This window comes from Panthera tigris, chromosome D1 (assembly GCF_018350195.1).
Source record: "Panthera tigris isolate Pti1 chromosome D1, P.tigris_Pti1_mat1.1, whole genome shotgun sequence".
NCBI classification, from domain to species: Eukaryota; Metazoa; Chordata; class Mammalia; order Carnivora; family Felidae; genus Panthera; species Panthera tigris.
The window spans coordinates 98,056,388-98,070,424 of record NC_056669.1 but is presented as its reverse complement, the minus strand read 5'-3'; the positions used below and the strand labels follow the sequence as shown (position 1 = coordinate 98,070,424).

Below are 14,037 nucleotides of genomic sequence, written 5' to 3'. Positions count from 1 at the left end.
TTGATACTTTTTCCACATGGATTTCCTTAGGATATTAGCTTTTCAAATAGTGTTCTGTGATTTCCATTGGCATTATGAATATAAATATAATCTTTTGCTGATTTGCAGATAGGATCATGGATTTTATATTTAGGTAGACATAGAGACAATAGATTTCTGTGAGAAACTTCTCCCTCTTCACATGGTAAAGTGGGGGGCGGGGCGATCAAAGGCTACAAACAAGTCAAAAGAAATTTAATTTTGTGGTTAAAATATTTAAAACAATGAAAAGTTAACTTCAATTGTATAAATTAACCTGAAACAAGGCATTAAAATTTTTTGTGTGTGATTTTACTTACATGTAAACACAAACTTCATATTCATATTATATTGACTTAAGAGAGACCTATCAAAAACGTGGAAATGGTGAAATAAGAGAATGAGATTGAGTAGGCTACAGACCGATCACTCTTCCCTCCATAGTCTTTTCTCTCTGTTGTCTATATTGAGTAATCCCAGTAATTTCCCTATTTTTTGCCTTTAATACAAGTAGTAAAGAACTACTCATTTGAAATTCCTTATGGTATTCCTGAAATTATTTCTTAAGCTGTCTTCTTTCAAGCTGTCATCTGACTTAGCATATTTTATGGACTCTCCTGTTCTCACAAGTTATAGCTTCCTTCATTTATAAAGATACCTTCTCCCCTGCCCCTTACTCCCACCTCCACCCAATATCTTCTTTGACTTGTCAATTACCTATGGATGTTGGTTGATATCTTTAGATTAAGATTTGGGTTTTCAAGGTGTTTTTATTATATACTCTACAGACTTATGTGTTATTAGACTTTTTTCACTTGGTTTTTCTATATTTCCCCCCTTATTGCTTACATTCATCATAGTTTTCTTTTTTTTTTTTAATTTTTTAAATGTTTGTTTATTTTTGAGACAGAGAGAGAGAAAGAGAGAGAGAGAGAGAGACAGTGAGAGTGGGGGAGGGGCAGAGAGAGGGAGACAGAATCTGAAGCAGGCTCCAGGCTCTGAGCTGTCAGCACAGAGCCCGACGTGGGGCACGAACCCACAAACCATGAGTTCATGACCTGAGCCTAAGTCGGATGCTTAACTGACTGAGCCCCCCAGGTGGCCCCATCATAGTTTTCTAAACACAATAATCATGGTGGATTTAATTGACTTCTGTCTTTGTCAGCAGAATGTTTTTGTTCTGGTTACTGTTAACCAGTAGCTTACATTGCTAGTTAAAGATAAATACTAGATGGTAACTAGAGTTGACCCTTGATGAACAATACAGGTTTGAACTGCATGGGTCTACCTACTTACACATGGGTTTTTTTCAATGAATATAGAACAGTAGTGTAAATGTATTTTCCTTGTGATTTTTTTAAATAACTTCTCTAGCTTACTTTATCACAAGAATATAGAATATAATACATACACAAAATATGTGCTAATCAATGGTTTATGTTATCAGAAAGGCTTCTGGTCAGTAGTAGGCTATCAGTAATTAAGTTTGGGGGGAGTCAAAAGTTATATGTGGATTTTGACTGCATGGGGGGTCAGTGCCCCTAACCCTCATGTTGCTCAAGGATCATCTGTACTTAAAATCTTATTGTAGGCCTAGCTTAAAGGGAGAAGTGACAGCACTTTTAATTATAGAATATTTCCCATTATTTAGGTTAAATTAACATTGTGAGCTAAAGCTTCCTTCCTATAGTCTACAACAGAGTCACAGAGTGTTTTCAAATCTGGAATGGAGTCCTTCCCTGCATATTCTATTTGTCTTAAAAATAAACACTTCCCCACCTCCCTCACTCCCATTTCCCAGTTTAGAACAACTTTAGTCAAACTGGGATGTTTGACATGTGTTGATAGGCAAATAGGCCTGATCCATTATTCACCTATAAGTTCATTCAGTCCTTTACCATCTTGAATTATAGTAGGTTTACAACATCCTCTTCAAAACTTTCCTAGGACCATCAGTGTCTAGGATTCAGCTTCCACTGGTTACTGCTCTAATGGTGGATAAGGAGAACTATTCTCCTAAGAATGGGATTGATCGATGGCCATCTGCTTCTGAATTATGTTAAAATACTGGCTCCAAATCCCATCCCAGATTCATTGAACTAAGATTTCTTGGAATGGGGTCTGGCATGTTTTTGATGACCATTCCTAGAATATACATGTAGATGTTAAATCTGAAGCCTAGCACCTAAATAATACCTGAGAGTTCTTTTGGTTAAAAAAAAAAAAAAAAAAAAAAAAAGTAATCCAAACATTTACAAATGTCAATAGTGAATTTATTTTTATTTTAATGTTTATTTATTTTTGAGAGAGAGAGAGACAGAGTGCGAGCAGGGACAGGGCAGAGAGAGAGGGAGACACAGAATCTGAAGCAGGCTCCAGGCTCTGAGCCGTCAGTACAGAGCCCGACGTGGGGCTTGAACTCACTGTGAGATCATGGCCTGAGCTGAAGTCAGACACTTAACCAGCTGAGCCACCCAGGTGCCCCACAAATGTTAATAGTGAATTTAATACACGGGGAGCCTGGGTGGCTCAGTCGGTTAAGCGGCCGACTTCGGCTCAGGTCACGATCTCGCGGTCCGTGAGTTCGAGCCCCGCGTCGGGCTCTGTGCTGACAGCTTGGAGCCTGGGGCCTGTTTCAGATTCTGTGTCTCCCTCTCTCTGACCCTCCTCCGTTCATGCTCTGTCTCTCTCTGTCTCAAAAATAAATAAATGTTAAAAAAAAAAAATTAAACAAAAAAATAGTGAATTTAATACAGAACTGAAGGGAGGGGTGCCTGGGTGGCTCAGTCGGTTAAGCATCCGACTTCAGCTCAGGTCACGATCTCACGGTCTGTGAGTTCAAGCCCTGCGTCGGTCTCTGTGCTGACAGCTCAGAGCCTGGATCCCACTTCAGATTCTGTGTCTCTCCCCCTCTCTCTGTCCCTCCCCTGCTCATGCTCTGTCTCTCTCTGTCTCAAAAATAAATAAAAGCATTAAAAAAAATTTTTTTTTTAATTAAAAAAAAAAACTGAAGGGAATTTTTTTCTCCATGGATTTACAGTAGTTAGGGATTTAACAAAATGTTTATTCGGACCCTGATCTCATTTTCTCATAAAGAAAATGAATTTGCCATAGCATGAGTTTACAGCATGAATATGCTTTAGCAAAGAAAGCAAAGCTTTGGAGTAGAACTGGATTTAAATCACATCATATCACATTTGCTAGTTCTTACCTCAAGCAAATTAATCTATATTTAATTTTTGAAATCTATAAAATTTGCTAATATTATCTACAGGGTTTTGGGTGAAAAATTAAATACGGATTATAAAGCACCTATAAAATTATAACATCTAATTTGTTTTTAATAAATGTTAATCTTAACTCTTCATCCTTACTCCTCAGCATTTAGGGAGTGCAGCTAAATGCCATCTAGAACTTCCTGGCATGCTATCCATTAGGGGTTGTTTAATTCAGGGAATCTGGAAGGAAGCATTCTACTTATGGAATATCAGATCTTAGAAACGAAATAAAATCCAAAGTGGAATGGAAGCATTACTTCTACTTGGGAAAAAAGTGAAGAGTGAAAAAAACAAGGATCTGAGACATGTCAGAATAAAACAGCTTTTGGGGGCACCTGGGTGGCTGAGTTGGTTAAACGTCTGACTTTGGCTCAGGTCATGATCTCATGGTTCGTGAGTTCGAGCGCTACATTGGGCTCTCTGCTGTCAGCACAGAGCTCACTTAGGATCCTGTCTGTCTGTCTCTCTCTGCTCCCCCCCTCAAAAATAGGTAAACATTTAAAAAATAAAATAAAGTAGCTTTTTAACATCCAACTGACTTGAGCAGTACACCGCAGTAAAATCTTAGCAGGAAGGCACCCAGGCATAGTCACTGTCTTGCTTAATTGACACAGGTGCAGCTACTACCTCTGAGCTTTGATAATGCTGGGTTTTGTGGGGCATAGTGTAGGGGGATGGTAGTATAAATAATGCTGGAGGAGACTCTGTTAAGAGACTGTAAATGCACACTTGATGATCATCAGGTAATATGGCAGATGCAAGGGGGCTCCTGGGTGGCTCATTCAGTTAAGTATCCGACTTTTGATTACAGCACAGGTTATGCATGACCTCTCGGTTTGTGACAGCATTATCCTTCTTGGGATTCTCTCTTTCCCTCGCTCTCTGCCCATTCCCTGCTGATGTGAACTAACTTTCTCTTGTCCTCTCTCGCACACGTGCACGCTCAGAATAAATAAATGAACTTTAAAATGGCAGCTGCAAAGCCAGAAGCTCCCTCAGAGGAATGGTTGCAATGGCATTTGCAATTTAGAGCCCCCACGGACTTCTGGAAGGTACCGAGAGCAGTTTCTACCAGTGCTCCTTTAGTATAAATGTTGGAGCTGCCGCCTTGTGGTGTCTTTCCTCTGAGATACACTGTCTTTTGGCTTTTCCTGCCCCAGAGCAAAGTCAGCAAGCCTCCAGCTTCTCTGCTAGTGTCGGAGTCCCCTCCTACACAGTTGTGCAATGCTGACAGCCCAGACGACCACTAATGGAGAGTTAACTATTTGAAGTTGTGGTTTAATGTATGTTATTGGTAGAACTTTTAAGGTAAGAGACTAAACAGAATGAAGGGAAGCCCCCAAATTTGGTATTGTCAAGGAAGACTTTTTCCTCTTTTGCAGGAAGCAAAATTGGCTGTCCATTAGCGTAACAGGGTACAGAGTTCTTTTAAGAAAAACTTTTCAGTCCCCTTCTCCTGAGTTGTGACTATTTTGTTTTCTTTTTTTTCCTCCCTTTGTAGGTTGTTGGAAAGGACACCAATGTCATGTTGGTGGCTTTGGCAGCAAAATGTCTTACTGGCCTAGCTGTTGGACTAAGGAAGAAATTTGGACAATATGCAGGACATGTGAGTAACACTCCTTTTTAGATACAAATCAACAACATTAACAAGAATGACAGGCTAGTTTGCTTTAGGATTTAAAATAGGTCTTTATATATTGGGCAAAGTGAATTTTTCATTAAGTTTTATTAAAATTGAGCATAATTCCTCAAAATATTTCAATAAAGATGTCAGTTATAACTAAATTCATTAGCTTTATATAGAAAATTGGGCATATGACCTAAATATTTAGTTGAGTTGATTTGCTTATTATTTACTTATTAATATCCTGCTTTGTTCTTATAAGATTATGTGTAGTATAACAGGATTAAATGAAACTGGTGATAACTAACACAGAGTAAAATTGAAAGTAGGAAAGGCAGTATAAAGCCAGAAGTGAGATGAATATATAAAATGTATTTTATAGCATTTTCCTATTTGAAAAATAATAATCTACTTACATACTTGAGACATTTTCTATAGATTAGACTCTTGGTAGTGTATCAGTTTAATTTATTCTAAGAAACCTGACTGAAAACATTTGTTGAATATACTGTCTTTGTGTAAATTTAGAAGCACTCAAGTTTGATAACAGTTTTAATAAACTGAGATGTTTTCTTTAACTGTGGCATTTGTCAGTTGGCCTCTAAATCTGGTCTGAATTACTTAGAGTGGTTCAGCATCCTGAAAATTGATCATACTGAACTTTAGGGTTGAACTTGCCACTTGATCATTTGATTCCCTAGATTGACTTTTTAGAGACTCCTTATAGTTTGTATTTATGTTGTGAAGTTAATGTCTAACCTCAGTTATGGCATTTGGAGCTTGCTTACTCATAGCATTGAACATAATTTCAGAGAACTTAACTGGAAGAAAAAAAAAAAAGGACTCTACTAAATAAAAATACATCATGACTAGCTTGTTACCAGGGAAATAAAAATATGGGTCCATAAAACCCTTAACATGTAACCCATGTAAAATCATGTAACATGTAAAACATGCAAATCATGAATTGGAATAAAATGATAAGCAACATTTTCTAGCAGTCAGTAGTATTTATTATGCAATACTTGTGTGCTTATGTGATGGTGTGTTAATTAGCTTTTGGTCAGTTTTGTGCTACTTACTAGAATATTTAAAAAAGAACATACTTTTGTCTTAATAATAACTTTTAACCTAGAAAACCATTTTTAAGATACATTTTAATTTACTAAATCCTAGTTGACTGATTACCTGGCCTGGTTTGAATTCTGATTCTGGCTTTGTGACATTTTGTTATGCAGCTTAAAGTTATAAAGCTTATAGTTCGGAGTATTTCCCCCCCTAAAAAGTAGATCATATATAGTGTTTGATATCAAACATGTTAATAGTTCATGTTTACTTTCTTTAGCTATTTATAAGCTATTTTTTTTTTTTGGTAAAAAAAAATATATATATAAAAGCATGCTTGAGCTTTATAACCATTAAAACATTTTGATTTTCAATAGTTTATAACTAACTCCTAGTATTAAAAAGTCTTTTATATTTCTCCATGGAAACTGAATTCCTTCTGGTCTCTATCACTTCTGTGAAATCTTAAAAAATATTTTTTGAATGCCTTTGAGCTTTGCTATATCTTTTTGACCTCAAAAGACAACTTTAATTTGCCTGTTAGCACAGTGCCTGGCACTCAATAGATATTAAGTATTCAATAAATATTTAATAAATTAGTGATAGTTTATAAGATAATTATAAAAATTCCAACTTTATTGATCTAAACTTAGTACATCCTTCTGATCAAAATTGCTGTAATTTCAGTTACCATTTCTTTGTCTTTAGTGTAGTGAAAGGGTGGGAGACATCTCAGTCTGGTGAAGTATATCGGAATCTTAGAGGGGAAGAGAAATTACACACTCTGTCTATTCCCGTATCCTAAATCCACCTAGTTGAGAATCTTTTTGTCTAATAAGAGATGGTACTCTGATAAAAATGACTATATGGTTGCATTAAGGTGTAGATGCAGAAAATGGGTTGAGAAGCACTGCTACAGTGGCACAGAATGGGAACCCTTAATTGTTCCAGCATAAGGTTCTTGTGCCCTTAAGAAAAAAAATGACTTTTTATTCAACTTAGACGTTCACTTTGTTTTGGTAGCACCAAACATTGCTTTAGTAATGGCTGTATTGAGATATAACTTAAATACTGTAAAATTCACCCTCTTAAAGTGTATAGTTGAATGGTTTTAATATATTCACAAGGTTGTGTAACTATCACGACTGTTTAATTCCAGAACATTTTCATCTTCCCCCAAAAACCTTTATGCCCACTAGCAGTCACTTCTCACTGGCAGCCACTAATCCAGTTCTGTCTCTATGGATTTGACATTTCATGGCATCATTTAAATGGATCATACATAAGCCTTTATGACTAGCTTCTTTGACTTGGCATATTTTCAAGGTTCATTCATGTGTCATGTCAGTAACTCATTCATTTTTGTTGCCAGCAAAATAATATTCCAGCTGTTCACTTTCATAGGTTGTGCCAACCATTTTGGAAAAATTCAAAGAGAAGAAGCCTCAGGTGGTGCAAGCCCTGCAGGAGGCAATTGATGCAATTTTCCTTACTGTAAGTGGACAGCATGAGTTTGCACTTTTGTCTAAAGTAAATTTTGTCAGTGTAATGTTTTGATTGTTCTTATAGTTGAGAAAAGCTCATTGACCATGTTTTCTTTTTAAAGACCGCACTACAGAACATCAGTGAGGATGTTTTAGCAGTAATGGATAATAAAAATCCAACCATCAAGCAGCAGACATCTCTTTTCATTGCCAGAAGCTTCCGCCACTGCACTGCTTCTACCCTCCCAAAGAGCTTGCTAAAGCCCTTTTGTGCTGCTCTACTTAAGGTATAGACTCTCTTTGGAACTGGGGGAATTTTTTATGCCTATGGAAGATTTTTTCCCATATTAATTATGTACAATGACTACTTGACTTTCAGACTGTAGATTATGCTCTTTTGAGGAGCAGACCCTCTGTGGCTTTGGAAACTGAATCCAAATTCTTGTACTCTTTGTGTTCCTGTTCTCAAAGAAGAGCACAAGTTAGCTTTATGATTCCACTAACTGCTAAACGTTGTTTCTTATTTGGCCCATATACTGGTGTTCAGCTGGATCTGGCCAAGCACAGGCATACAATTTGGAGTCTTTGAAGATCATTTGCATGTGAGGCATTTTAAATAGAGGGTAGGAGGAAAAGGAAGCACTTATTTGCTGAATGGATTACCAAAGGTTTCCTTGACCCAAAAAGAATTTGTGAAAGAGTAACTGTTGGTTGGCAAGAGGAAAACTACACTTAGCTTCAGTGAACTGTAAAAAGCAAATTCTTTATCCAACAGTCATCAATCTGAATTAAAATCAGTAATACCTAAAATATCTTATATTAAGACCATTTTGCTTACTTCCGGACCACAGCACATCAATGATTCTGCTCCTGAAGTCAGAGATGCTGCATTTGAAGCACTGGGCACTGCTTTGAAAGTGGTGGGTGAGAAAGCAGTAAATCCATTCTTAGCTGATGTGGACAAACTCAAGCTTGATAAGGTAGGTTAGTGACAGATTATAATGCAATTGGACAACAATCTTATCTCTGTGCATTATGGTTTTGTTTCGATTTCATTCGTTCTATTTCATGAAGATAAAAATGATATCAGCTTGTGAAATTTATTTAATTTGCCACTGGTGGTTCAAATCTGGAGTGTTGAAAAGATAGCTTTTGAGGATGTAAATTTCATCTTAAGCTGTAGTGGTGATATTTGTAGAGATGGCTTTCAAATTATAAAAACACAAAGAAAAGAAAGCTGAGTGATCTGTCCCTAGAGAAGGTGAAAAGGATATTTTCAGATAAATTTGTTTCTAATACCTAAAAAGTTACTTTTCTAAATATGAATGTTTTCTATCAAAAATGTGGTTGTTGAATGTTTATTATAATTCTAATTTATGTAGAAATAAAATGTAAGAAAGTAGATTGTTTATTTTTGCTTAAGCAAACTGAATTCTCATAGAGTTGTGGTTTAGATAACTTATTAAGTAATAATGTAGTGATTATATTTCAAAGTTGGGCTTAATGATGTTCATTTCAATTTCTTTCTCTAGATCAAAGAATGTTCAGAAAAAGTAGAGCTGGTACATGGTAAGAAAGCTGGACTTGCAGCAGACAAGAAGGAATTCAAGACTGCTCCTGGAAGGACTGCTGCCTCAGGGGCTGCAGGAGATAAGGACACAAAGGACATTTCAGCACCCAAACCAGGACCCTCAAAAAAGGCACCTGCTACTAAGGTTAATAGATGACTTGGAAAATATGGTTCAAAAGTTAGAATTTAGTAAGACAGGGTTGGAGTCTCGGATTCATGGTTATCCTTCCAATATGATTTCATTTGAGAAATGAATGCATTACCACATTTAAAATATAGCAGAACATCCATCAACAAAGAGTATTCCAACAATACGTTTGGTTATGTAAACTTTAATAAAGCTAAAAATGGTAATGAAGGTACAGGAGTGCATTTTGAGTGATCTTAAAGTATTATTAAATAAAGAAATAAAATGGCAAAGCACTTAACATTAATAACATCACTTTGGTCATTTTGCTGATAATGCCGTTGAGTTGCATCACCAAGTCTACATACCAGTCAAGGTCTTGTTACTTTTATACAGTGTGGAAGGGAAATGCCTAGAGACAAATGTGGCATTCTTTTAGAGAACATTTGTCCTGTGGACTCTCTTAAGCATGAAATTATCTACCATGGATGTAGAAAGTTTATTCTCTTTTCTCACCCGGAACACCAGCATGAAGTCAGGGGAGAGAACTGGTATTTAATAAAGCATCATTTGGGAAGCATTTTACCTAAATAATCTCATGTAATCATCAAACAACCCTTGAAATAACTATTTTGAGATCCCTATTTTTCCAGAAAGGGAAATGGAGGCTCAGCAAGGTTAAGTATTCTACACATGCTCTAACAACTCTGATATCTATGTTGTTCATTTGTTTGTTTACTCTGACACCCCCAACCCCCCCACCACCACCATACTGTAAACTTTAAAGGGTAAAGATCTTGTCACTGCTCACTCCCCCATGCATAGCCGAGTTTCTGGCAGACAGCAGGAACTGGGCACACGTTTGGTGAATGGCCAGAGTGGCAGAACTGGTATTTGGACCCAGGTGCTTTTAACTACAGTCTGTACTTTAGTTCATCTTCTGCTGTCTCTTCCAGCTTTCTAATGGGGGGTTAGTAGCTAGTCTCTTCTGTCTCACCAGCTGTTGCCTCTCTGGATAATGATGTGGGCAGAGTACCTTAAGGCCTTTTCTTATCTGGTCGACTTTTATGAAGAATTTAAAATAAGTAAGTGGGGAGCAACCTGCTTCATTTTTCTCTTTAATAGATAAGTAGGACAGTATTACCAATACACCTACTAAGCCAATAAACATATATGTCTGTGAAAGAAAAAAAAAAGATAAGTAGGAGATTTGTTAATTGAGGTACCTCTCTATACAGAGAGTGCTATTTATTATAGAAAAGGATCCAGAAGAGGTGTTCTGGTTAGTCAAAAAGTATAGAATTTCCTATTTTGTCGGCCAGAAAACAATTAAATTTCTAACGGGTTGTTATTATGAACCAACAGAATCATACTTCTGATATGAACCAGCAAGTATTAGAGGTTTTCATTTCATTAAAAAACCAGCATCTTAGTTTTGCTAACTATACCTTAAAAGCTTAGATTATGTTCAAGATGACATTAGTTTCAGAAGAAGTCTGGATGTTGAAGACAGTCTGGCCTTCTCTCATTTTATTTTTTCTTTCTGGTTTGGGGCATTGTTTAACAAATACCAAAATAGATAGAAGGAATGATGTGAACAGTGATATGTGTTACCATGTTAATGTTACTGTCAGTTGTGTGCCTTGTGATAAACTGCTATTTTCTTCTGACCTTTCAAAACTGGAGTAAAATAATTGAGATGTTTAAGCACAGTATTAGCAGATAGAAACCAGCAGGTATAATACAAAGTGTGACCAACTGAAGTTTATTCCAGGATTATAAGGATGGTTCAATATTAATATTAAAAAACTTATAGAGATCAAAAGAAATCTAATTTCAGACATTGAAAAAGGAATATAGTAAATTCAACATATCTTCATGATAAAAATTCTTAATACATAGAAATAGATGGATTCTTTGACATGACTAAATATCTAGAAATAGATCTATAGATAGCAGTAGACTTCGCAAACCAAAAGTCAGCATCATGCTTCATAGTGATGAAATACTAGAAGCATTACTGTTAAAGTGAGGAGTAAAGCAAAAAATGCCTGCTGGTACCGTTATTGTTTACTAACTTCATACAATTAAATAAAGGAATAAAGTAAGACCAATGCTAATATAAGGAAGGAAAAGGCACAGTTATAATTTTTGTAGATCATATGATCATATACTTGGGAAATACAAGTAGGTCAAACAATAATAAAAAGATCCAGTAAGGTGGCCATCTTCAACATGGTTAAGCCACTTACTGCCATTGCCATAACAACCACTTTATTCCTTCAAAATTACATGGTTCTACAGTGAGTTAATGTATTTTTCTGTTATTGGGGTGCCTTGTGGTGAAGTATGGGATAAATGTTAGAAGTTAGAAACTGTCCTTTACTAATGCAGGAAAGATTTAGAGGCATTTAAAGGCATCAAATGTTAATTCTCAAATAAAATGTCATATAATTCCAGTCCATTTTCATTTCATTTACCTCATTAGCTCATTCTGAATTGAAGGTTCTTAATAGTGGGGTTCTGCAGATTTCCCCATGAATGGTCTTCAGGAGCTCTATCTGCCCTTGGAAGTGTTAAGTTCTGTGGGCACCAAAAACACAGGGGTTTTTGGTCGGTTGAGTGGTCCCTCATTTTAATCCAATTTTTAGGGAGTCTCTGGCCCAAAAATGCTTAAGAACCACTGTTCTAAATCCTTAAGTGGTTTAACTTTCTTTTAAATTGCTTTTAGGCTGGTGGGCCACCTAAGAAGGGGAAGCCAGCTGTGTCAGGAGGTGCAGGGGGCACTGGAACCAAGAATAAGAAAGGACTGGAAACCAAAGAAATCGTGGAGCCTGAGCTTTCGGTCAGTATTCTACAGGATGCCTCAAACTCAGAAAACCACGGAAAGTCAATTCCTGGGAGAAGACTTGAGTTCTTTGCTGAGTTCTACAACATAGAGTTAATTGGTATTTTTCACTTAGTGAAACTGTGCCTTGGACGACCTTCCTTCCCCTTTATGGTAGTAGAGTAGAAAACTCGGGTACTATAGGATACCTATGGGAGTGTTCATGTAGTTCGGCCTGCAGCATTTTTACATTCTTGTCATCTGTTTCCTTAAGCAATTCTTAATTTTAATGTTTTTGCATCTTACAGATAGAAGTATGTGAAGAAAAAGCTTCAGCTGTCCTTCCTGCTACCTGTATACAGCTTCTAGACAGCAGTAACTGGAAGGAAAGGCTGGCTTGTATGGAGGAGTTCCAGAAGGTAGGTGCATGGGGATGAGTTGAGTGTGAAAGAACATTACATTACAGAGAAGTGATGACATCAACAAAGTACTTGTCCTACTTGCTGTATTTTATAAACAGTGACCATGTTTCAGAGTGTTAACTCTGATGAGCGGGGGGTGAGGGGATGGGGAGGGACTGGTTTTTTAGCTGCATAGTGTATATCTTTTAACATCTGCTTTCTGTGGCTTCTATAAGCTCATAACTTAGTACTTAATCAAGAAAATTAGGTTTATTCTGAATTATAGGTTTAGATGAATTTTAATATTATGGTATTTAATCATTAAACTTACTAGGCAAACATATAACTCCACTTAAACCACCCCTCTCCCCTTTCTCTGCTTTCCTCTTTGTTGTCATGATTCTTGGAAGAACAGATATTATTCCTTGGTGTGAGAAGCTCCTTTCAGAAATCTGTGTTGGAAGGGAGCATGGAAGTTCCTTTCGGCATATACTCTATGATTCTGATGAGGAGGATGTGGAGGAACCACAAGAGCACTGGGACTTGAGGCAGGAGACCTCGCTTCCAGGCCTGCATGTGCCATGCATCAGGTTTAGACCTGAGTTTGCACATCTTTGAAATTTAATACTTAACCACTTCTAATCTGTTCTACTTTGCTCTATGTTTTTAGGAAAATCAGATAAGTCAAAATATGTATAAGCAGTTTCTGCCTCAAACTAGGCAAATGAAAACTGTTACTGTTACATTCCTTGGACCAAATTCTTTGTGAAACCTGAAATGTGGAGGGAAAAGAGTATCACTGGTATTACTATAACAACTGTACATCAGATATCCAACTTAAAAAGCACTATAACAAGCTATCTAAGCTCTCTCTATAACCCTCCTTGCTTCCATTCTTCTCTCTCCTTCAAGTCACCTGTTTCCCTCACTAATCATTAAACCCTTAATTCTGATTCTCTTATTTTACTTCAAGGCTGTTGAACTAATGGATCGAACTGAAATGCCATGCCAGGCATTAGTGAGGATGCTGGCCAAGAAACCTGGATGGAAGGAAACCAATTTTCAGGTAATTTTTAATTGGAGATTTTAGTATCTTTTATTCAAGTAATTTCTATCATATCATCTATGGAGTAAGAGAGAGAGAGAATTTTGGTAATGATTTTTAGCTTTTTTTTTTTTTAAATCACTCAGCCAGTATGTCATCTAACTTTAAATGTGAACAATGGAGTATGTGCATTTTGATTAAACATAGAACTATACCTTTGTGTAATTGGGAGTTTATATATATGGAAGTATTATCTATATTGTTTGTGTAATTTATGTATATATATTTTTTTCTCCTCATTAGTTAGGCCTGGAATCCCCCTAATCTTCACATATGCAAGGGAGGGATAAACAGTGAGACAGGTTTCTTATTTGTTTGGATAAAAGATAAATGGTCTTTAAATTACCAGTGAAAAATTGCCACATAATTTAATGCATTAACTGGTAATAGAGATGAAATTTTGCAGTGCTGTTATTTAGTCTAAAGCGTCCGTGCAAAGGGAGGTTTAGGAAAGTGATATAGGAAGGAAAAGGAGAAAAGTTTCCTTGTCCTCTTCAGATATTCATAGACCTTGTGGGAAACAAAAGTTTGAAATATA

General features: G+C 36.6%; 1 protein-coding gene across 5 annotated transcripts in view; it reads left to right on the top strand.

Moving 5' to 3' along the window:
- Positions 1 to 14,037, top strand: part of CKAP5 (cytoskeleton associated protein 5) — a 112,995-nt gene that overhangs the window by 54,195 nt on the left and 44,763 nt on the right. For all 5 annotated transcript variants that reach the window (XM_007082125.3, XM_042957780.1, XM_015537545.2 and 2 more), the window contains exons 9-16: positions 4,798 to 4,902; positions 7,390 to 7,479; positions 7,592 to 7,756; positions 8,321 to 8,449; positions 9,002 to 9,184; positions 11,898 to 12,011; positions 12,302 to 12,412; positions 13,368 to 13,460. In XM_007082125.3, the coding sequence (XP_007082187.1) occupies positions 4,798 to 4,902; positions 7,390 to 7,479; positions 7,592 to 7,756; positions 8,321 to 8,449; positions 9,002 to 9,184; positions 11,898 to 12,011; positions 12,302 to 12,412; positions 13,368 to 13,460 (990 nt within the window). The remainder of the gene's footprint in view (positions 1 to 4,797; positions 4,903 to 7,389; positions 7,480 to 7,591; positions 7,757 to 8,320; positions 8,450 to 9,001; positions 9,185 to 11,897; positions 12,012 to 12,301; positions 12,413 to 13,367; positions 13,461 to 14,037) is intronic.